The 25,629-nt window shown below is 40.9% G+C and overlaps 1 protein-coding gene and 1 pseudogene across 4 annotated transcripts in view; both read right to left on the minus strand.

The window, feature by feature from the left end:
- The window catches only part of Gpbp1l1 (GC-rich promoter binding protein 1 like 1), a 37,847-nt gene that overhangs the window by 8,055 nt on the left and 4,163 nt on the right, over positions 1 to 25,629 (minus strand). For 3 of the 4 annotated variants that reach the window (XM_045149600.1, XM_045149599.1, XM_045149601.1), the window contains exons 2-7: positions 10,977 to 11,952; positions 9,748 to 9,862; positions 8,022 to 8,151; positions 6,460 to 6,746; positions 4,252 to 4,324; positions 2,531 to 2,721 (exon numbers count right to left, since the gene is read on the minus strand). In XM_045149600.1, coding sequence (XP_045005535.1) covers positions 2,531 to 2,721; positions 4,252 to 4,324; positions 6,460 to 6,746; positions 8,022 to 8,151; positions 9,748 to 9,807 — 741 coding nt within the window. In that variant the 5' untranslated portion in view covers positions 9,808 to 9,862; positions 10,977 to 11,952. Of the gene's footprint in view, positions 1 to 2,530; positions 2,722 to 4,251; positions 4,325 to 6,459; positions 6,747 to 8,021; positions 8,152 to 9,747; positions 9,877 to 10,976; positions 11,953 to 25,629 lie in introns of all 4 variants that reach the window. The other variant, XM_045149603.1, reaches the window with a different exon arrangement.
- Positions 12,644 to 12,795, minus strand: LOC123461013 (annotated as a pseudogene).

Raw genomic sequence — 25,629 nt, forward strand, 5'->3', positions numbered from 1 at the left:
TGCTATAGGATATGTATTTATGCAAGCCAAAAAATACATAAAATATGTAACTCGTCTTAAAAGGCTATCCTACTATGGCTAAGTTATAATCCTACATAAAAATTTTAAAAACTTGTGTAGGGTTCACACTGTGTGGAGTAAAGTATAAATTGAAAGTGAATAATTATAAGCATGTAATAATGTCTCAGGTAACATAAAAGACAGTTAAATTTATTAATAAAAATAAAGGTACACAGCTGGCAATGAAATGCAAAGTTAATCTACTATTACACCTGGCAAACAAAATCAATTTATATTTTCACTAACACCAATCCATGTAGAGAGTCACAATTCACTGAATTTTTAGGGGAAAAAAAAGTTGGCATGAATGTAGGATTCTTTTGCGTCCAAGACTGGCTTCATGTGTGCACTGGGAAACATACAATATGCTGGCAAGCTTTGCAAGTAAATGCCTTTAACCTATGAAAAACTGCCCCAGCTCATGCTAACATTTTATAATAAAAAATTTTGAGAGGAAGAGTAAAAGAATGAGTAAGAAAGAGGAGGGACAGAGAATGGGCATGTCAGGGCCTCCAAAGCCACTGCAAACGAACTCCAGATGCATGCACCACTTTATGCATCTGGCTTTTGTGGGTCCTGGGGAATCAAACCAAGGCCTTCTGGCGTTGCAGGCAAATGCCATCTCTCCAACACCCATACTTACATTTTTGAAGGAAGAGAAAGGAGATGAGCATGGGGGCACAGCCCTTTAATCCTAGCAGAGTTAGGATTGCTATAAATCTGAGGGTATCCTAAAATTGGTCAGCCTGGGCTAGAGACTCTCCCTTTACCCCCCCCCCAATAAAGGAGAAGCTGGGTAGGGTGGCACATGCATTTAATCCCAGCACTCTGGAGGATGAAGGAGATCCCTGTGAATTCCAGGTCAGTCTGAGGTACCTGGGGTACAGTGAGACCCTGCTTCAAAGAAAAAAGGAGAAGGCCTAGCAGCAGTAAATCACAAAGGCCCTACATAATCACAGAGTAAAATATTTATTATTTGGCTTTTTATAGGAAAATTTAACCATATGATAGGAACCAGACATATTTCTTATTATTTTCTTTTTTCAAAGTATTTTATTTTAGCCAAGTGTGGTGGTGCACACCTTTAATCCCAGCAATCGGGAGGCAGAGGTAGGAGGACTACCGTGAGTTTGAGGCCACCCTGAGACTCCATAGTGAATTCTAGGTCAGCCTGGTCTAGAATAAGACCCTATCTCGGGGGAAAAAAATTTATTTTAGCTGGGTGTGGTGGTGCATGCCTTCAATCCCAGCAATGGGAAGGCAGAGGTAGGAGGATCGCCATGAGTGAGGCCACCCTGAGACTACATAAAGAATTTTAGCTCAGCCTGGGCCAGAGTGAGACCCTACCTCGAGAACCAAAACAAATTATTTTTTATTTATTTGACAGAGAGAATGGGACAGTGAGATAGTGAGTAGAAAGAGAGAAAAAGAATGGGTGAGCCAGGGCCTCCAGCCATTGCATATGCTTTCCAGACACATGCACCACCTTGTGCATCTGGCTTACATGGATATTGGGTCCTTTGGCTTTGCAGGCAGGTATCTCAATTGCTAAGCCATCCTTACAGCCCTTATCTTTTTCTTTTTTAAAGTAGATGTTGCCTTGCATAGGCCTTAAACTCCAAGGCTTAAGTGATTATCTTGTATTAGCTTCCTGAGTGGATGGAACTATAGGTGTGTGTGTCAATGTGACTAACAGTATTCAATTATTTTAGAATGCTGAGAAGGAAACTACAGAAATGCAAAATTCAGGGGCATATGACAATAGTAAATATGAAATGACAAGGTGCTAAACAAAACCAGCCTAGAGAAAATAACCAACAGAAACTCTGGGTACCTGGAGGGAATAAATAGGGAGAATAAGGAATAAGAGGAAAGTAGTAGCCAAAATAAATGCTAACAGTAAAAACAGGGGAGAGGGCTGGAGAGATGGCTTAGTGGTTAAGCGCTTGCCTGTGAAGCCTAAGGACCCCGGTTTGAGGCTTGTTTCCCCAGGACCCACGTTAGCCAGCTGCACAAGGGGGCGCACGCATCTGGAGTTCCTTTGCAGTGGCTGGAGGCCCTGGCGCGCCCATTCTCTCTCTCTCCCTTTCTCTTTCTGTCTGTCACTTTCAAATAAATAAAAATAAAAATAAATTTTAAAAAACTTTTTTTTTAAAAAAACAGGGGAGATGTCTTAGCAGATAAGGTGTTAAGGACCCAGGTATGATTCTCCAGTATCCATGTAAGCCAGACGCACAAAGTGTGTATCTAGAGCTCGTCTGCAGTGGCTAGAAGCTGCAGCACATGATGCCAATGCAGTAGGCAGCTGAACAGCAGAGTTTGATGGAGAGTACAAAACTATATTATAAGCAATGAATGTACTTCTGGTGATTGCATAGACAGGAAATAAAAAAAAAATTATATTCTAAAGGATTTCTGATTTATTCCCAAATCTGTTGTATAAAGATTTTATACTGACAACAAATCATACCTTAGAAGGAGGTGGTGCAGGCTTAGGAACCAGGTTCTTATAGACACTTGGGACCATGTTTGAGATTTTGTTGCCATTAGCATGAGACCCTGATGAGGTGAATGCAGCAGAGAAGGCAGCAGCAGGATCCTCTTTGGAAACTTTTTTGATGACTAGCATCTTGGAGGGTTGCTTGGCACTAGGTGGGTTTTCTGTTAAATACAACAGTGGAGATATAAAATAAGGTCACCCCTATGAATAACACAGTCTCAACAAAGAATCTGAAGTTGAGACCAAATGATATTATTTGGGTACTGTAGTGAATAGGGGAGTATAGAAAGCATTTGATAATAAAAATATAAACAGGCTGGGCATGGTCGAGCAGGCCTTTAATTCTAGCACTTGAGAGGCACAGGTAAGCAGACCGCCATGAGTTTGAGGCTATCCTGAAACAAGTGAATTCCAGGTCAGCCTGGGCTAGAGTGAGACCCTATCTAGAAAAACTATAAAAATAGACCAACAGGTAAAGAAAGATGTTATTAATGTTTCAAGGGCATAGATAGACTCAGTCACATATATGGTAGACCAAATAAGAATATATCATCGGGGAGGTAATATGATGGAGAATGGAATTTCAAAGGGGAAAGTGTATGTGTGTGTGTGGGGGGGGAATTAACATGGGATTTTTTTTATAATCATGGAAAATGCTAATAAAAACTTATAAATAAATAAAAGAATATATCCTCAATAGCCCCACAAGAAGAGTTAGCCATGGACCTCTAATGCAAAATGGAGCAAAGCTATACTTATTAACAAAAAGGAGAAGGTACAGCAACCAAGATTTAGATATTCCAATTAGATACCTGGCTGTGAAATATGTTTAATGAAAGGACAAGTTGGGTGTGGTGGCACACATCTATACCTACAGCATTCTACAGGCTGAGGTAGGAGAACTACTCTGATTTTGAGGCAAGCCTGAACTACAGAGTGAGTTCCAAGTCAGCCTGCTCTCAAATGAGACCCTGCTTCAAAAAAATATAAGGCTAGAAGATAGCTTAGCAGTTGAGTCACTTGGCTGCAGAGCCTAAGAACCTACGGTTGATTCCCCAGAACCCACATAAGCCAGATGCACAATGTGACGAATGCATATGGAGTTCATTTGCAGTAGCAACGTGGGGGAGGAAGAGGTAGGAGAAACACTGAGTTCAAGGCCACCCTGGGCTAGAGCAAGACCCTACCTAGCAAAAACAAAACAAAAAACCCCACATCAAACAAACCCAAACGCATATACATGTATCTCTTCCCAACAAATACATACAAATGTGTGTGATATGTTTTCCCATTACCCTATACAACATGTACCATTTATAAATTAAAAAAATATGCAGAGCCATCTCTCCAGTACCCATGTAATAACAGATGCACAAAGGATGTGCATCTTTTTTTTTTTTTAATTTTAATTTATTTATTTGAGAACGACAAACACAGAGAGAAAGACAGATAGAGGGAGAGAGAACGGACGCGCCAGGGCTTCCAGCCTCTGCAAACGAACTCCAGACGTGTGCACCCCTTTGTGCATCTGGCTAACGTGGGACCTGGGAAACCGAGCCTCGAACCGGGGTCCTTAGGCTTCACAGGCAAGTGCTTAACCGCTAAGCCATCTCTCCAGCCTGGATGTGCATCTTTTTGTACAACCACACAAAATAGAGGGAAAAACATTTTTTAAAGCTACATCTACTTACCCCACACTCCAGAAGGGGTACTAATAGGTCTGCATGGATGATTCTGTTTCCCAGCTTCTGGATTCAAAGAAGGCTAGAGAAAAAAGGATATGGACGAATGATATAGAAAGCTGATCATTCTGGATATTTCTCGCAAAGCAGCTGTGACCATGGAATCTAACAAATAATTATAAATTATCTGCACCTATAATTACTGTATTCAAAATTAAACAAGTTGGGGGCTGGTGAGATGGCTTAACAGTTAAAAGGTACATGCAGCCACCATGCCTGGCTCAAGTATTAACTGTTGCTGGAATGGCTATGTGGTGGTTTGATTCAGGTGTCCCCCATAAACTTAGGTGTTCTCAATACTAGATTCCAAGCTGATGGAGATTTGGGAATTAATGCCTCCTGGAGGAAGTGTATTGTTGGGGGCGGGCTTATGGGTATTATAGCCAGTTTCCCCCTGCTAGTGTCTGGCACATTATCCTGTTGCTATTGTCCACCTTATTTTTGCCAGGGATGATGTCTATACTCTGCTCATGCCCTATCCCTGCCATCATGGAACTTCCCCCTCAAGCCTGTACTTTTATCCCCACAAGCTGCTCTTGGTTGGGTGATTTCTACCAGCAACATGAACTTGAATGCAGTAATATTAAGAGTTGAATTATGTAACACAGTAGCCCAAGAGCAGGGGAGGTGGTTTAGTAGTTAGAGGTGCTTCCTTGTGATGCCTGCTAGCCGAGGATCAATTTCCCAGGACCCTCAAAAAACTAGATGCACAAAGTGGTACCCTACATCCGTAATTCAATTTACTGTGGCAAGAAGCCCTGATGGGTAAGCACCCTAAACTACTTAGCTATCCCCCAGCCTGTTAACACTACTTTTGATTTAAATGGGGGGAAAAAAAAACCTGTGGGCTGGAGAGATGGCATAGCAGGTAAGTGCTTGCCTGTGAAGTCTAAGGACCCTGGTTTGAGGCTGGATTCCCCAGGACCCACGTTAGCCAGATGTACAAGGGGGTGCATGCGCCTGGAGTTCGTTTGCAGTGGCTGAAAGCCCTGGCGTGCCCATTCTCTCTTTTGCTCTCTATGTGCCTCTTTCTCTCTCTGTCCCTCTCAAATAAATAAATAATCTTTAAAAAAAAAAACAAAAAACTAACAGAATCAAGACTACCTAGATAACAGGAAAACTCAGTTGATCCTTTAAAACTTATGACAAAATCAACAGAAAAGCCTAGCATGGTGGCTTATGCCTTTAATCCCAGCATTTAGGAGGCAAAGGTAGGATTTCCCTGAGTTTGAGGCCCCTCTGGACTACACAGTAAATTCCAGGTTAGTCTGGGGTAGAGCAAGACCCTACCTTGATAAAACAACAACAACAAAAAACACAACAACATAACAACCCTCTGACAACAAAGACTTTTAACATGTACAGTTTTACATAACTACACTGAGATTCTGAACCTTATGAAACTTAAAAAATACGTGTTTGATAGCCGGTGGCACATACCTTTAATCCCAACACTCGGGAGGCAGAGGTAGGAGGATCACTATGAACTTGAAGCCACAGAGAATACATAGTGTATTCCAGGTCAGCCTGGATTAGAGTGAAACCCTACCTCGAAAAAAACTGAGGGGAAAAAACCCAAAAAGCAAAAAAAAAAAAAAAAAAAAAAAAATCAATAAAAATTGTACACAAACACACACACTTTTAATTTGAGGAAGAAAGGAAAAGGAGAGAACTGATGTGCCAGGACCTCGCCACTGCAAATGAACTTCAGATGCTTGTGCACTTTGTGTATGCTGCTTTATTTGAGTACTACTTGGGAATCAAACCTGAGGTGTCAGGTTTAGCACATATCTTCAACCCCTGAGCCATTTTTTCCAGCTCTGCTTTCTTCTAAAAATAATAATCTGAATTTACTTAGTCTCTTCTATGTAATATCTCTAACAATGTTATGTACGTATGCTTGTTTTATAAACTTATTTGTATATGTCTATGCATGTGAGCAAGCAGGCCAGGGTCCTCTTGCCACTGAGCTCTGGACACATACCGCTTCTTGTATCTGGCTTTACATGGGTCCTGGAAAATTCAACTTGGGACAGCGGACTTTGCAAACAAGTAAGAACCTTAACTGCTGAGCCACCTCCCCAGCCTCTAGGGCACTGTATTTTAAATACATTATATGTTGGGTTTTAAGTATACAACTAAAAGTGTCATACTTACAAAGTCTTCCTCTTCAAACTGCAACTTTTCCACCTTGTCTTCTTTTTTTTCATCTCTAATCTCTGCAGATGGCTTTTCTGGAAAGGCACAGCCTTTCCGGGAGTGGAAGCTGCCATTCCAGTGTCGATGATTCCCTGGGCCACCTCCACTACGCTGACTTATGCCATCATGACCACGGGAGGAGCCATGCCACCCAGACGGGTTCCCTGTGATTCCAGCATATGTTCCCTTAGAGACACCAGAGTCCACAGAATCATGGCGGAACAGGGAAGGTTGGTGCCAAGAATCTCAAATAGTAAAGAAAAATAACATATTAGGTTGTTTGTTAGCTTCAAATTCAAAATTAACAATGTCAGATGCTTCCTGCTTGGGTTTATGGCACTGCCAAAAGGTCTTTAGGGGACCTCTGATACAAGAAATCCATACAGGGGCTGGAGAGATGGCTTAATGATTAAGCACTTGCCTGTGAAGCTTAAGGACCCTGGTTTGAGGTTCCATTCCCCAGGACCCACAAGGTGGAGCATGCATCTGGAGTTCGTTTGCAGTGGCTGGAGGCCCTGGTGTGCCCATTTCTCTACCTCTTTCTCTGTTACTCTCAAATAAATAAAAAGTAAACCAAAAAGTAAAGCACCCATTCTCTTTCTCTACCCCCTTCTCTCTCTGTCACTCTCAAGTAAACAAACAAATTTTTTTAAAATTTTTGAAAAAAAGAAAAGAAATCCACACAGGGCTGGAGAGATGTCTTAGCAGTTAAGGCATGTGCCTGCAAAGCCAAAGGATCCTGGTTCAATTCTAAGTGTTGGGATTAAAGGTATGTGCTGTCATGCTCTTCCTGAATTTTTTATTACTAAAATATTTTGGGGACTAGACAGATGACTTAGCGCTTAAGGCATTTGCCTGCAAAGCCAAAGGATCCTGGTTCATCTCTCCAGGACCCACATAAGCCAGATACACAAGGGGGAGCATGCAGGTGGAGTTTGTTTGTAGTGGCTTGAAGGCCCTGGCAATCCATTCTCTCCCTCTCTGTATCAAATAAATATATTAAAATATATATATTAAAAAAGAAAGAAATCCACACAAAGTTGTGTGTGTGGTGGTGCATGCCTCTAATCTCAGTGCGTGGGAGGGAGAGGATCCATGTGAGTTCAAGGGACTACATAATGAATTCAAGGTCAGGGCGAGTAAGGCTCTAAAAAAAAAGAAAGATAGGAGGAAGAAGAGGAGGAGAAGAATCTACAAAAAGAAATCACTTAGTAAATCTTTCCTTTGAGATAAATCCCTCCCCCACCTTTCTTCTTCCCACCCTCTACTTTTTCTTCCTTTTTTTTGGTAGAGCTGAGGATTTAACCTAGGATTAAATCCCTATGTCCATGAAAGGTAATTTGTAAATGAACTTTTCATTTGTAATGGTAACTCATGACAATATAAAAATGTTAAGAGGTAGAAACTGTCTAGTGACTACTAATCAATCTGAGAATTATATTCAAAAGATCCTATTACAGATTATGGACGCACATCCAACCTAGGTTTGTCCTTAGTCATTAAAGTTGGAAATGGCTCACCTCCTGTAGTCCGTAGAGGTCCATTGTTAAAAAAGCCATCAGAGGAATTATGTCGACGACGGCTTATTCCAAATCTACCTTCTCCACGGGATAGGTGCTCTCCGTGTTTTTCAAAGGTGGTTGTAGGAGACTATTATGATATACATATAATTATACAGAAGCAAAAAGTGTGAAGTAGATATTAGTTTCTTTCAGTATATTATTATTATTATGCTCTGCATCAGTTATTCAAAGAACATGCAATAGCTAGATATGCAGATGCCTGTAATTCAAACACTTGGAAGGCTAAAGCAGTGTGATTGTTGAGCTTGAGAACAGCCTGGACTACACAGGAGAACCTTCCTCAAAGCAAGCCGAGTGTGCTGGCACATACTTTTAATCCTAGCTCTCAGGAGGAAGGGTTGGGAAGATTGCTGACAGTTCAAGGACACCCTGAGATTATACAGTGAATTCCAGGTGAGTGTGTGATCTTGTGTGTATATGTGGCTTACATGGGAATTGGAGAGTCATAAACCTGGGTCATTAGGCTTTGCAGGCAAGCACTTTAACCATTAAACCATCTCTCCAGTCCCAAGCCTATTTTTTTTTTGAGATTACTAATTTTGTATTAACTAGTTGGCAAAATGAGAAGTACATTCACTGTTACTGTTTCCCAATAGGTTCCTTCATCAATAATTTAGGTTGCTCTTCTATGTAATGTGACTAGATCTACTTTAATTATATGAACTACTTGTTACATTTGTTACCCATAATGTAACACACACTTCTTCCAAAATTAGGTAATTATTGCCTTTAAGTAGCAATATGACACTCCGGTCTCTCCCACCCTGTCTCAAAAAACGAAACAACAACAACAAAAAAAAACAATGAGACCCAGATAGTAGTTCAACAAGTATATCCAACTCCACTCTAAAAGTACATTTCACTTTCACCCATACCATCCTTCACTGAAGAATGGGTTAGCAATTATATTTTATCCTCAACATGTATGGTAGCTAATACAAAAAGCACAAAGCATGCTATGAGAAAATCCTGGTAGGTTACGAAATAAACACACTGACAACAGTACACACTGATGTGGACTGCTTAATTACTGATACCTTATTTAAAAAAAAGATAAGAGACTGGGCTGGAGAGATGGCTTAGCGGTTAAGCGCTTGCCTGTGAAGCCTAAGGACCCCGGTTTGAGGCTCGGTTCCCCAGGTCCCACGTTAGCCAGATGCACAAGGGGGTGCACGCGTCTGGAGTTCGTTTGCAGAGGCTGGAAGCCCTGGCGCGCCCATTCTCTCTCTCTCCCTCTACCTGTCTTTCTCTCTGTGTCTGTCGCTCTCAAAGAAATAAATAAATAATTAAAAAAAAAAAAGATAAAAGACTGAGGAGATGGCATAGTGGTTAAAGCACTTGCCTGCTAAGCCAAAAGACCCAGATTCGTCTCCTTAGGGTCCACATAAAGTCAGATCCACAAGGTAGGGCATAAATCTAGAATTTGTTTACAGTGGCTAGAAGCCCTGAGGCACCCATTCTCTATCTGCCCTTCTCTATCAAATAATTTTAAAAATGGTAATAAGCCTATGCAAACATGTTTAAAAGGTGGGATATGTATTAAAAACAAACGTATGAACAACAATAATGCCCAGCAGGAAACTATAAAATACAAGCCATAGGCCAGCCAGGGATGAAAAGAACTGGTATCTGATTAGTTACTATAGATATGGAGAATGAGTACCTTAGCTGACTGTGGTGTTGAGAAATTTAGCCAAGCAGGAACAAAGTCATGCTGCGCCATTTAGGTCCAGTGTCTCTTTTCAGCAAGATGAGGCATCCAACCTCATGGCCAGGATCTGTAAAGGGACAACTTAACTTGAAATAATCTAATACTAATGGAAAAGAATCTGTGGGTAACCCATGATTCTTCTTCATAGAAGACATATAGCCTCTCTACAGACTACTGTCCATGACTCCAAATCTCAAGAGTCTGAAACAAAAGTAATGGTATCATAGAGGGCTGGAGAGATGGCTTACTGGTTAAGGTACTTGCCTGTGAAGCCTAAGGACCCCGGTTCAATCCCACAATAGCCATATAAATCAGATGTACAAGGGAGTACATGTATCTCCCGTTCATTTGCAATGGCTAAAGGACTTGCTCATTCTCTCCCTCACAAATAAGACAATAAATATTTTTCAAAATGCAGAGGAATAAGGTTATGGGCTGAAATGATAGCTTAGTGGTTACAACACTCCTTATGAAGCCTAAGGATCCAGGGTCGATTATCCAGTACCCACATAAGCCAGATGTACAAGGTGGCACGTGTCTGGATTTTGTTTGCAGTTAACTGGAGGCCCAGGTGATATTTACTGGCCCCCCATCTCTTTCTCTCCAGATAAAGTTTGGAAAAAACCAAAAAAGATTATTATGATACAAATATACTCTTTGGTTTTATTCCAACTTGAAAAAACATCTTTAAATGCTACAATAAATACTTATGCGGGCTGGAGAGATGGCTTAGTAGTCACAGGCAGGCAAATTGCCTGTGAAGCCTAAGGACCCAGATTTGATTTTCTAGTACCCAAGTAAGCCAGTTGCACAAGGTGGTACATGCATCTGGAGTTTGTCTGCAGTGGCTAGAGACCCTATGAGTGGCACACCCATACTCACTCACTCTCTCTCAAATAAATAAAACAAATACTTATGAAAAGACATTAGTCTGCTTCAGGTACTTGGATAACTTCTTGCAAAAGTAGTAAAGAAGATCATCTAGAAAATGAAGAGCTTTTCCATTTATGTTGCATTCATTTCCTCAAACACCAATTGGCATCAATTTTTCTGACAGCATTTGGTGTACCCAAACCCTCTCAACAAAATCCTGTAAAATTAAATACTATAGCAAGCAACACAATTTTCATGGCAAACATAAATAATAATTATCAAGGTCAACACATATAAATATTATTTACCCCAGAGTGTCACCTCTGTGGTCCTGTTTCCCAAACTCCTTGAATAGGCCAGCTGGATCTTCCACGTGGTTTTCTTATGAAAATAGCAGCCAGACCAGCAATACGCCTTTTGATGAATCACAAAACAGCCAGCTCTGTGTGGCTCACTCTCTTGATCCTTTCAATTGCTCACTCTAAACTACCTAGTTCCTGACACGTTTCCGAAAGGGGAAAGGGGAGGGGGAAGGGGGAAGGGGAACATAAAAAGTATTTGTTACATTTAAAAAGGGGGGAAAGGGTAAAAAGCTGTATCTATGTTCACCTCATCCAACTTCCTTGAGTAATAGCACTATGATTTTGCTTAAATAGGTGATGCATAGACATTTGCACTGTGAGTGCAAACACTATTCATAACAAGGTCATAGCTAGAGAGACAGATGGTCTCAGGTATGGGCAAAAAATGTCATCAAGGCAATAGATCAAATATGTAGTAGTACAGCACTACAAAAGATCTGAGTAGTCAACTCCAACGGTAAAACCTCCACATGACAAAGCCCTTAAAACAAAAATCTTGTTCTTTACACAACTGCTGAAAGCAGTGTATGGTTACATGTATTTAATGCTCAAATTCTAAGGACATAAGAAATCTTTTTTAAAAAAAAAGTCTGACAGGAAACCAATAAATTTTTCCCGCCAAAGAACAGCAGCTTTCAAGGCAAATTTCTTGGTATAAAGCTCCTAAACATATACTCTATTTCTTTGGTCTTTACTATTTATAAATTCAGAGCAATATTATAGCAAGTAGGAGTCAAGGAGACAAAGAATTTCAAAATGAGGTGTTCTTAGTTTTCTGTATTCAACTTGTTCTTCCCAAAAACGAAATGAGCTTCCAGAGATGGTATGAAGAATCTTCTATTGCTTTGGTAGAGAAATCACTTTTTAATTTGGGCCCACAGCCATCATCAATCAAGAAAGCCACTCGCTTGAATCTACCAATCTGGAAATGGAAACAAACAAAAAACAGAATCACAAGGAAGCCGAATCACTGTAATATACCAAGGCTAAATAGAGTCAACAAAATAAGTACTCAAACCAAGGTCTTAGGAGTCAAAGTCCTTAATTGTTTTGCCATCACTTATGACAACATAACTGGATTTCTTTCTTTTTCTAAAAAAAAATTTATTGGCCTGGAGAGATGGCTTAGTGGTTAAGGCGCTTGCCTGCAAAACCTAAGGACCCAGTTTCAATTCCCTAGGGCTCACATAAGGAAGACACACAAGGTGGTGCATGCATCTGGAGTTCATTTGCAGTGGCTGGAGGCCCTGGTGTGCCCATTCTCTCTTTCCCTCTCTGTCTCTAATAAATAAACAAACAAACATAAATAAATATTAAAAAATATTTATTAGCAACGGGGGTTAGTATATGTGTGTGAGAAAGAATAGGTATGACAGGACCTCTAGCCACTGCAAAGAAACTCCATATACATGTGCTGTTTTGTGCATCTGGCTTTATGTGGGCACTGGGAAATTAAATTTGGGTCATCAGGCATTACGTGACAGCACATTAACTGCTAGTCATCTCTCTAGCCCCAGCTATATGTTTTTGCTTTTTCACACAACCATTTCTCCAATTAGCTATCAAAGATAATTCAGAAATGAAAATTTAGTCTTAACAAAATTGTTTTTTTACAAAGGAGAGTGTCAACATAGTCCCCTGCTATCACAAATTACTCAGTAAGGTTCCCCCATTTGGAGCAATTTCAGGGGTCAGCACATTCAGATGCAATGGATAAATTGTGCCCTGGAAAAAACATAGCTTCTTTTTTTTTTCTTTTTGGTTTTTTGAGGTAGGGTTTCACTACAGCCCGGAATTCACTATATAGGCTCAGGGTGTCCTCAAACTTAGGGTGATCCTACTACCTCTGCCTCCCAGTGCTGGGATTAAAGAACACTACCACACCTGGCTCTTTAAAAAGAAAATCTGGCCGGGCAGTCCTTTAATCCCAGCACTCAGGAGGCAGAGGTAGGAGGATCGCTTTGAGTTCAAGGCCACCCTGAGACGACAGAGTGAATTCCAGCTCAGTCTGGACTAGTGTGAGGTCCTACCTCAAAAAACCAAAAATCTGGTCGGGCATGGTGGTACACAACTTTAATCTCAGCACTGGAAGGCAGAGGTAGATGATCACCCTAAATTTAAGGCCACCCTGAGCCTACATAGTGAATTCCAGGCCAGCGTGAGCTACAGTGAGACCCTATCTTGAAAAACCAAAAAGAAAATTCTGTTATCAGGTCACATGCCTTTAATCCCAGCACTTGGTAGGCAGAGGTAGGAGGATCACTGAGTTCAATGCCACCCTGAGATTACATAGTAAATTCCAGGTCAGCCTGTGGTAGAATACGACCCTACCTTTTTTTTTTTTTTTTTAAACTTATTTGAGAGAGGGAGAGGGAGGGAAGAAGAGAAAAATGGGTGTGCCAGGGCCTCTAGCCAGTACAAACTCCAGAAGCATGTGCCACCTTGTGCATCTGGCTTATGTGGATAATGGAGAATTGAACGTAGCTCCTCTGACTTTGCAGGCAAGCGTCTCAACTGCTAAGCCATTTCTCCAGCCCCTGAGATTGACTTTTTTTTTTTCCCTTTTTGGTTTTTTGAGGTAGGGTCTCACTCTAGTCCAGGCTGACCTGAGACTCACTATGTAGTCTCAGGGAGGCCTCGAACTCACGGCAATCCTACTACCTCTGCCTCCCGAGTGGTAGGATTAAAGGTACGAGCCACCATGCGCGGCTGAAAGTCACCTTCTTAATCATGCTATCTTCCCTGCCAGACTTTTCAGATATGGACTTTTCTTTCATACGTAAAACAGCATGCAAAAAGGTAAAGGTAGGGCTGGAGAGATGGCTTAGCGGTTAAGCGCTTGCCTGTGAAGCCTAAGGACCCCGGTTCGAGGCTCGGTTCCCCAGGTCCCACGTTAGCCAGATGCACAAGGGGGTGCACGCATCTGGAGTTCGTTTGCAGAGGCTGGAAGCCCTGGTGCGCCCATTCTCTCTCTCTCTTCCTCTATCTGTCTTTCTCTCTGTGTCTGTCGCTCTCAAAGAAATAAATAAAAAAAAATTAAAAAAGAAAAAAAAAAGAAAAAAGATAAAGGTAAAAGAACCATGTAGCTTATGGGTGTACAACCAGCCATCCCTACCTGTTTTGCACTATCCATTAAATACATCCTTAACCAAGATATCTGTCAACAGTATTCTCCATGTATGTATACTGTACATATTTTTAGGTAACTATCAATTTAGAGATTTAAAGTTCTTCAAGTCAAATCTGATGTGGGCTAGAGAGATGGCTTAGTGGTTTAGGTGTTGCCTGTGACGCCAAAGGCCCTGAATTTGATTCCCCAGGACTAGAGGCCCGGCCTATAAATATATAAATAATAAATATATAATATATAATATATAAAATAATATATATTATATAAAATATATCATATATATAATATATGATATATAATAAATATATAAATGATAAATAAATAAATAAAAATATTTAAAAAGCAGCCCTGATGTGTAGTTGGGCGTGGTCATTAATCCCAGTACTTGGGAGGCAGAGGTAGGAGGATCACCCTGAGTTAGAGGGTCCTCTGAGCCAGAGTGAGACCCTATCTCAAAACACCAACAAATGAAAAATAAAGTAAAATCTATTATCTTTAGATTATTCAAACAAACAACCAACCTTGATGTGTACTTAATTACAAGTATTTCTTTGGCAAATTCCCAACATTCTTCCTGAGACTATAAATGTTAGTAAAACAGAATTGTTGGAACTTTGCACAACTCTGGTTCAGCTCTTTACCCACCAAATAAAAAATTTCTATAGCACAGTACCAACTGAGGCAGTGATTGCAGAAGTATTAACTGGGGACTGTAGATGACTTTGCAGTTAAGGCACTTGCCTACAAAGCTAAAGGATTTGATTCCCCATGACCCACATAAGCCAGACCTTTTGGGCCAGAGAAGTGATCAATGGTGTTAAAACAGCAACGGACCTTACAAGCCTTAAAGCTGGCCAGCCAGGCCAAATGTGCCAACTGGCATAATAGTGGCATGTCTGTTATGGAGGAAAGTAACCGCTCTCTAATTGGACTCGATGCCTGGTATTGAAAACCTAGTCAAAAGCCTATGGTTGAGGAAGTCAGGATCCCTAGAGGAATAATGTCTGCTGCTGTCTAGCTAAATGAATGTATTATGCCCACCAAATTGTCCTCTAAGCACTGCTTTTGTTTATACCTGCATTATTACAACTAACACCTTTGGATAGAGAAGCTTCTCTTTTCAGATGCTGGTGGCCCAAAAGTCACCACAGCAGGGCATGGTGGTACACACCTTTAATCCCAGTACTCGGGAGACAGACGGATCACCATGAGTTCGAGGCCACCCTGAGACCACATAGTGAATTCCAGGTCAGCTTAAGCTAGAGTGAGATCCCAACTGGGGGAGGAGGTACCACAGTGCTAAGAAGTAACAGTGCAGCACATTGAAGTGAACAGCAGTAAATGAGATATCTCTAGCATATCCTCAAACTCTGGTTCCACTGTGGAGGAGGTGTTAGAATGAATGTAGAGCCCAAAGAAGGGAAGGACTGCTTACAATACAATCTTCTAGACACAAAATGGACTTTATATTCATGACCTCAGAGTACATGGACACTACCAAGACAAGACCATCATAACAGCAGAAACACATGATGAGATAAAAATCAGACACTAAGTAGAAAGAGGAATAGAATCAATGGAGTGGATATGGGAGGGGGAAATGAGGGTGGTATGTGGAAATTACTGTGGTTTATTGTCTATACGTATGGAAGCTAAGTGTATGTACATACACAGCAACAAACCCTCCAAAAACAATGAATCCCAATGTAATGATTTTCAGTGAGAATTATAAATACAAAGCAGAGAATATTGAAAGTATGCTCAAAGAAATCAAAATCCTGAAAAAATCAAGGGAGAGGACTGGAGAGATGTCTTAGTGATTAAAGCACTTAACCGCAAAGCCAAAGGACCCAAATTCAATTTCCCAGTATCCATATGCTAGACGCACAAGATGGAGTATGCATTTGGAGTTTTTTTTCCAGTGGCTGAAGGCCCTGGTGTGCCCATTCTCTCTCTTAAGTAAATTAAAAAATACATATAAAAAAATGAATCCAAGGAGGACACAGGAAAGTAGATGAATGAAGTAAGGTAGATACAAGATATGAGTAAGTGCCAGGCATGATAGCTCATGCCTTTAATCCCAGCACTAGGGAAGTAGAGGTATGAGATCATGCTGAGTTTGAGGTCAGCCTGAGGCTACATAGTGCATTCCAAGTAAGCCTGGGCTAGAAAGAGTCCCTACCTTGAAAATAAAAAATCAAAACAAAACAAAACAAAAAACAAAGATGAGTAAAAAAAATAGAGATAGGTCCAAGTGAGGTCAGGGGAAGAGATTGAGTAAAGGAAAGCTGGAGGGAGGGCTAATTAAAATCAAAGAGGATATAAATAAGTCATATGGAAACCTACTTGTTTGGACAATGAAACACTCAGGAGCCTTGGATTGTTACTAGAAAACTTTCAGTGCCAGGGATGGGATACCTCCGGTGAGTTGGTGGCCAGGGAGGTCCCTGGTGCCCCCCAAACATTATAGGCCATTGCCGAGGCCCTTGGTTTCCCACCAGGAATAGATGGTAAGACCCTATTGCTGAAGACTCCACATACTTGGGCTGCAAGGCCACTAAGAAATCCTGCTGGAACTGAGCTGATAACCTCCTCCATGTAGACACAGCTGACAGAAAGCTGGAAGAAGCCATGCTGCATGCAGTTCAATGGAAGAGAGAGAAATCACCAGTGAAGATACTCAACAGTGGACACTGCAAGCCTTATCTTTTGCCAGCCAGGCCAAATGCTACTCTCACTTTTGGTAGAGAACCTTCTCTTTTCAGATGGCAGTGACTTTGGGATTACTCAGAAGGCATCATGATGCTGGGAAGAAGTGACAGGAGTGGTCACCAATGCAGTATCTCTATCACACCTTCCAAGGCTCACAGTCCATTGCGGAACAGGTGGCAGAAAGAATGTAAGGGCCAAAGGAAGGGTAGGACCCCTTACAACATTCTCATCCAAACACAAAATGGCCTGGATATCCATGACCTCGCAGTGCCTGACACTATCTACACAAGAACATCATAATAGGAAGAAAAGATCAAGACATCAAAACAAAAAGAGAGAGACTGATTGAGAGGGGTTATGATGGAGAATGGAGTTTCAAAGGGAAAGTGGGGAGGGGAGGGCATTACCATGGGATATTGTTTATAATCATGGAAGTTGTTAATAAAAAAATAAATAAAAAAGAATGTAAGAGCCAAAGGAAAAAAAGAAAATAGAGATGGGAAAGAAAAACCAATCTCAATTACTGGAAATGAAAACATAGGAGAGTAAATAAAGTTCATACTAAGCTTCAGCAATAGGACTGGAGAGAGGACTCAGAGGTTAAAGGTACTTGCTTGCAAAACATGACAGTCTGAGTTCAATTCTAGATTAAAAAAAAATAGTGTGTCTGTATGGAATACAGAGGCACTAGTGTGCCAATATTCATTCATTTTCTCTTTCCACAATAAAGGAAGAGAAGAAAAGAAATCCTTGCGGGCATGATTTTGCATGCTTTTAATCCTAGCACTTCTGAGGTAGACAGGAGGATCAGCTAGAGACCCTACCTCAAAAAACCAGACAAGTCCATCAGAGTAATAACAAATTTCTCAACAGAAACTTTTAGAAGTCCAGAGCTTGAAATGAGGTATTTCAAACTCTGAAAGATAACGGCTAGCCCAAACTTCTATATCCAGCAAAGCTACCCGTCATAATTAAAGGAGAAAGAACTTTCCATGATAAAAAAATACTCTGAAGGAATACTTGACAGTTAGCCAACCACTACAGAAAAAACAAAACAAAACAAACCAAAAAAACTGAACAAATCCTTCAAACTGAAAAAGCAGAAAAGCACATACAAAAGGCCACAGGAAAAAATACACTATAGTCCAGCAATAATTAACAACAACAAAAAATCAAGCACTACAAATTCAACAAGAATGACAGGAATTAATAAACAACTCTGAGCTAGACATGGTGGCCCATGCCTTTAATCCTAAAAGAAGTAGGAGGATCTCTGTGAGTTCAAAGCCAGCCAGAGACTACACAGTAATTCCAGGTTAGCCTGGGTTAGTGAGACCCTACCTCGAAAAAACAAACCAAACCAAAGTAACAACTCTACATAATAACTGAATATTAATGGTCTCCCAATTTTCAACCTATATTCTGGAGAGATGGCTTAGTGGTTAAGGAACTTACCAGCAAAACCTAAGGACCCAGGTTTGATTCCTTACCACCTACATAAACCAGACGAACAAGGTGGTGCATCTATTCTCTCTCCTCTCTCTAATAAATAAATAAAATATATTTAAAAAAAATAGACTGACAGAATGGAATCCCTTTTGTTACCTCCATGACACTCAACTTCTCTCCATTAAAAAGTCAGATGTTTCTTTAGAGGGAAAGGATGGAAAATGGTGTTTCAAGCTAATGGGCAGAAAATAAGCTGTTGATGTTATTTTTAATATCTCACAGGAAAGATTTGAACAAACATTAGTCAAGAGATATAGAAATCATTTTATACTGACTAATGGAAGAGTCCAACAACAAGAATATTACAGCTCTTCCTCCCCCCAACCCAAAATTCAGTCTAACTCTAGCTAAGGCTGACGTGAGACTCACACTGTAGACCCAGGCTGTGTTCCACAGGCTGGAGGGATGGCTTAGCGATTAAGGCATTTGCCTGCAAACCCAAAGGACCCAGGTTCCATGCCCCAGGACCCATGTTAGCTAGAGGCACAAGGGGGCGCAAGCATCTGCAGTTCGTTTACAGTGGCTGGAGGCCTTGGTATGCCCATTCTCCTTCTTTCTCTGTCAAATAAAAAAACAAACTGAAAAAAAGCTGTGTGCAACCATGCCTGTATTTACAATTGTAAGTATACATGCATTGGACAGTGGCCAAAGCAATTGCTGTCCAAGATTAAGTACCATGTAAATCCAGATAGCTGGTGTATGTGCTACAATCTCTGCATTCCAGGCATAGCATTTATACCCTAAGTAGTACTCATTTTTGTCACACTCTAGCTCAGGTTGACCTGGAATTCTCAGGATGGCCTTGAAATCATGGAGATCCTCCCACCTCTGTCTCCTGAGTGCTGGGATTAAAGGTGTGTGACACAATGCCTCCCATCCCCCAGATATGGTCTTGCTCTAGCTCAGGGTAACCTAGAATCATTATATAGTCTCAGAGAATGGCCTCAAACTGACAGCAATCCTCTGCCTCCAAAGTGCTGAGATGAAAGATGTGAGAATGCAGGGTATACTTTTGCCCAAACTGACGCTCTTCCCCGCCACCCCTTTTAAACTATTTTATTTAATTGAGAAATGAGAAAGAAAGAGAGAGGGAGAGGGAATGGGCACATCACACTGAAAGTAATATTGGAAACTAAGGCAAATAGAACCGTCAACACAGACTGAGTGGAGAATCAGTTTTATTTTTTGCATGCTAAGGTGGGCTCAGAGTTTATATACCTTACCTTGGGTTATTCATCATTGTTAGTTCTCAGAGCTCAGACCTCTGGTCTAATGCCAGAGACCTTGAGTTATGAGATAGGGGACTTTTACAGAAACAGAAAAAATAGTTAACTAGTGGGCAGATGTAAAAAGAGGCATAAGATGTTTACAATAGGGGCTATGATATAGATCATAGCCTTAAGACAGTACAAAAACTTCAGCTGTCTGTGCAAGAAAATATACAGTGCAAGACTTAACTTTAGGGCATGGGCTTCTAAATGTGCTTATTCAATTTCCATCTCATAAGGAACGAAATCCAAATACATGTGCCACTTTGTACATCTGGCATCACATGGATACTGGGAAATCAAAACAGGATCCCTAGACTTTCCATGTATGTGCCTTAACTGCTGAGCAATCTCTCCAGCCAATTTGTGGGTTTGGAGGGTTTTTTTTGATCCTTTTCCCCTCAATTTTTATTAACATTTTCCATGATTATAAAAAATATCCCATGGTAATACCACCCCACTTTCCCCTTTTAAATTCCATTCTCCATCATATCCCCTCCCCATCTCAATCAGTCTCTCTTTTATTTTGATGTCATGATCTTTTCCTCTTGTGTAGATAGTGTCAGGCACTATGAGGACATGGATATCCAGGCTATTTTATGTCTAGAGGGAGCACGTTGTAAGGAGTCACATTCTAGCCCAGGTTGACCTGAAACTCTTAGCAATCATGCTACATTAAAGGCATGTGCCACCTTGCCCACTTTTTCCTTCCAGTTATGTCTCATTCTAGCTCAGGCTGACCTTGAACTCACATCAAACCTCATACCTCTATCTCCCAAGTGCTGAGATTAAAGGCTTGTACCACCACCACCCCTGGCCTCAAAAAGGTTTTCATACTATACAAAGATGCAGTTGAGGAGGACTGGAATTTAACTAAATTCAAGGCCCTGGGTTCAGTCTCAGCACAGGGTGGGGGAAGATTTGGGGCAGGGGTGATAAATCCAGCACTTGGGAGGCAGAGACAGGAAGATCACTGTGAGTTCATGTCAAGTCTGGGCTAGTGAGAGGCTACCTTGAAAAAAAATTAACTAAATAAATACAAGAATAAATAATAAGGTGTGGCCATATACCTAGTACACCAAGTTAACAGGGGTCTCAGGCCACAGTATAGCTGGGGTTCTGGGTTCAGTTTTAGCAGGGGTACACAGGGTGTGGTGGTGCATGCCTTTAAACCCAGGACTCCTGGAGGACAGAAGTAGGGATCACTGTTGAGTTTGAAACCAGCCTTGTACTACAGAGTTCCAGGTTGGCCTGGGTTAGACACCCTACCTAGATAAAATAAAAAATAAAATGAAACACTTTGTGCAACAAAGTTTTTCCCTAGGACACCAGACTTAAAAACTACAAAATTAAGACATGGGACCAGGTGTAGCAGCACATGACTTTAATACCAGCATTTAGGAGGCAAAAGCAGGTGGATTGCCATGAGTTTGAGGCCACCCTGAGACTACATAGTGAATTCCAGGTCAAGCTGGGCTAGAACGAGACCCTACCAGGAAAAAACAAAAAAGAAAACAAAAAGAAAAAAAGCACCACACATAAAAGGTCAGGACTTTCGGGTAAGATGGTGGCATAGTAGCCATGGCCAAATCAGCCTAAGGAGAAAAATAAGCAGAAAAACAGCAAAATACACTCTTTAGCCAAAAAGCAAAGGTGTCTAAGAGGTGTATAAGGAATTATCAACCACAGCAGAGAAGCAGGAGATACCTAGATCTTCTGGCAAGCAGGAAACTGGCCAGAATCCTGCTGAGATTCCATTGGCTCCAGTCTGTGAGTCCACCCTGCCAGAGGAGAGCTGCAGGAGCAGAAACCAGGTGGAGGGATTTCCCACTCACTTCAGCCTCCTCACAAAGTAAAGAAATCAGAAGGTGAAGACAGCAGGGACCAGCTGAGCAGCTCTGGTACAACTGCAGGCATCCAGCACAGCCTACCACCCCCAACTGCCAGTGCCATGCACCACCTGAGAACTCATCCACACCCAGCCTCACAGCATCCAGCTCAGCTGGTGAGCAGAGCAGATCCAGCCACCCAAGCAGCCCAACCTAGTCCACAGTACAACATAGAGGGATCAAGGTGGGCACTCAGCATCACTGAAATTGGAAACTATCCCAAAAGGTAACAGGACCTACTTACACAAAGCCTGGTACACAGACCTACACTTGAAGTGCTAATCTCACCTTCTATGTCAGGGCAGGCTATGAATATGATTTGATTGATATATTCTTGGCTGAAAGTACCATCTTCAAATAAGTGGTATTTTGGTGGTGACTATTGTTTCCTTTGACATTTCCTGATTTATAGGGCTTTGTCTTTTTCTTCTGTCATTACTGGGGATAAGGTCTTACTTTAGCCCATGCTGACCTGGAACCCATTTCAGACCAGAAATCTCAGCATCACAGTTGACAGGATTAAAGGTGTGGGACAACACACTCCCATAGGAATTTAGACTTTATTAGATTATCTGTTTGTTTTGATCCTCTCTAGCATAAATACTCTGTGCTGGTTTTGACTGAAAGTCTCTATGCTGCTCAGTTAAATTTTAGAATTTTCTCGTAATTTTCTCTACCTAGCCTACTAGAAAAATTATATCTACTATCAAAGAAATCAAAAGGCTGGAAAGCTGGCTTAGCACTTAAGGTGCTTGCCTGAAAAGCCTAAAACCCCAGAATCAATTTCCCAGAACTCAAATAAGCCAAATGCACACAGTGGCACAGGCATCTGGACCTTGTTTGCAGTGGTTAGAGACCCTGGCATGACCATTCTTTCTCCCTAACTCCTCTCTCCCTAGCAAATAATAAAAATTTAAAGAGAGAGAGAGAGAGAGAGAGAGAGATATAAAGGAAATCAGAGCTGGAGAGATGGCTTAGCAGTTAAGGCACTTGCCTGCAAAGCCTAAAGACCCATGTTCAACTCTCTAGATCCCATGTAAACCAGATACATAAAAGGAGAGGCAAGTGCACAATTGCACATGCACATAGGCAGTGCAGCAATTCTCTGTCTGTCTCACTCTAAAATAAAATAAAATAGTAACCAGGTGTGGTGGCACATGCCTTTAATCCCAGCACTCAGGAAGGCAGAGGTAGGAGGATTGCCTTGAGTTTGAGGCCACTATGAGACCACATAGTGAATTCCAGGTCAGCCTAGGATACAGTAAGATCCTACCTCGAAAAAATAAAATAAAAAACTAAAATGAAAAACAGAGTAAGTCAAAGAGAAAACTCTGTAGAAACTTTCACCAGTAGAATGAATCATGGAGAGTATTGAATATCTAAAGTACAAGACCAGGTGGCAGATCTAATATAGTACAACAAAGAGAAAAACAAACTAATAGGAAGGCATGAATGGGAATTTTAAGATATTCCAGACACTGAAGAGAATCAAACTTAAGAATTCAGGGTATAGAAGAAAAATTTCACTCCAAAGGTACAGTAGATGTTTAAAAAAAAAGTCATAGAAGAAAATGTCCCTCAAATAGGCAAAGTGATGACAATCAAGATAAAGGAATCCTTTAGAATGCAAAACAGACAAAATCAGGAAAGAATCTTTTACCACCATATTATAATTAAACTACAAACACAAACCAAAGAACATATTGAAAGTAGTTAAGAGAAGAAAAACAGAAAAAGAAAAATCAAGTCACATATAAAGGCAAGACCATCAGGATCACAGCAGAAGACACAACAGGAACTTTAAAAGGCAGAAGGGCTTGGAATGATGTATTCCAAGTTATGAAATTTAACTACTGTCATCCAAGATTACTCTATCCAGCAACGCTATCCGCCCAAACTGATGGAGAAATAAGGACATTCCACAACAAAAACAGACTATTGCAGGGCATGGTGGTACATGCCTTTAATCCTAGCACTTGGGAGGGAGAGGTAGGATTACTACCATAAATTCAAGGATACCTTGTGACCACACAGTGAACAGATTAGCCTTGACTACAGTGAAACTCTACCCTGAAAAACCAAACCAGCTCTACAGAAAATACATGAAGGAATCTTTCAGGCTGAAGAGAGAAAAGTACGCACATAAGGAAACAGAAAAATATAAAGCAAGCTCAAATAATTCAAACGAGGGGGCTGGAGAGATGGCTTAGTGGTTAAGCGCTTGCCTGTGAAGCCTAAGGACCTCGGTTGTAGGCTCGACTCCCCGGGACCCACGTTAGCCAGATACACAAGGGGGCGCACGCGTCTGGAGTTTATTTGCAGTGGCTGGAAGCCCTGGCACGCCCATTCTCTCTCTCTCCTCTTTGTCTGTTGCCCTCAAATGAATAAATAAAAATAAACCAAAAAAATTTTTAAAAAATTCAAATGAAGAATAGCAAAAATAAATGCACACCTTAACAATGACTCAGTATCAACAGCTTCAATGTCCCTCACAAAAGACACACACTTGCAGGCTGGGTTAAAAATCAAGATCCTTCCATTTGTTTCCTCCAAAAATCTCAACTTTCTACAAAAGATGGACACTATCTTAGGGTGAGAGGATGGGAAACAATATTTCAAGCAAATGGGCTTAGAAAACAAGCAGGTGTCACTAGCCTAATATCTGACAGACTTAAAACAAGCCTTAGAAAAAAATAAAGAAGGTCACGTTAGCTGAGCGTGGTGGCACACGCCTTTAATCCCACCAGCACTCAGGAGGCATAGGTAAGTGGACTGCTGTGAGTTCAAGGCCACTCTGCGACTACATCGTGCATTCCAGGTCAGCCTGAGCTACAGTGAGACCCTACCTTGAAGAAGACGAAAAAAAAAAAAAAAAGCAAGCAAACAAACAAAAAAGATCACTTTATATTGAGTGACAGGTCATCCCAGCAAAAAGTAAATAAGAGAAGCATCTGGATTAAATAAACTCATACAACAAATGGACCTAACCAGTATCTGCAGATCATTCCATCCAAATGCTGCAGAATACACATTCTTTTCAGCAGCACTTGGAACATTCTCTAAAACAGACCATATATTAGGACACAAAGCAAATCTTAACAAATACAGGAAAACTGAAATAATTCCTTGCATTCTATCTGACCACAATGGGATCAAACTATAAATCAACAGCAAGAAAAGCTACAGAGCATACACAAAATTCTGGAAACTATAAACAGTACACTACTAAATGATGACTGGTTTAGTGAAGAAATCAATTAGGAAATAAAAGAAATCATAGAGTCAAATGATAATGAGAACACAAAATACCAAAACCTTTGGGCACAATGAAGACAATCCTTAAAGGGAAATTTATAGCTTTAAATGACTATATTAAGAAATTAGGGGCTGGAGGGATGGCTGAGAGGTTAAGGCATTTGCCTGCAAAGCCAAAGGACCCACGTTCGATTCCCCATTAGCCAGATGCGCAAGGGGCCACAAGCATCTGGAGTTCATAAGTAAACAACTTCATGCTTCTCCTAAGGCCTTGGAAAAAGAAAAAGGTAAACCAAAAATCAGTAGACAGGAAGAAATAATAAAGACTAGGGTAGAAACTAATGAAATAGAAACAAAAAAATTGCAAAGAATCAATGAGAAACAAAGTATTGGTTCTTTGAAAGGATAAACAAGATTGATAACCCCTTAGAAAATCTGACCAAAAGAACTAAATAAAAAAAATATTAAGGGCTGGAGAGATGGCTTAGCGGTTAAGCGCTTGCCTGTGAAGCCTAAGGACCCCGGTTCGAGGCTCGGTTCCCCAGGTCCCACGTTAGCCAGATGCACAAGGGGGCGCACGCGTCTGGAGTTCGTTTGCAGAGGCTGGAAGCCATGGTGCACCCATTCTCTCTCTCTCCCTCTATCTGTCTTTCTCTCCATGTCTGTCACTCTCAAATAAATAAATAAATAAATAAATAAATAAATAAATAAAAAGAAAATTGTAATTGTTTAAAAATAAATAAATAAATAAAATATTAAGCTGGGTGTGGTAGCACATGCCTTTAAACCCAGCACTCAGGAGATAGAGGTAGGAGGATCCACCTGGGCCTGGACTT

Source organism: Jaculus jaculus, chromosome 5 (assembly GCF_020740685.1).
Source record: "Jaculus jaculus isolate mJacJac1 chromosome 5, mJacJac1.mat.Y.cur, whole genome shotgun sequence".
NCBI classification, from domain to species: Eukaryota; Metazoa; Chordata; class Mammalia; order Rodentia; family Dipodidae; genus Jaculus; species Jaculus jaculus.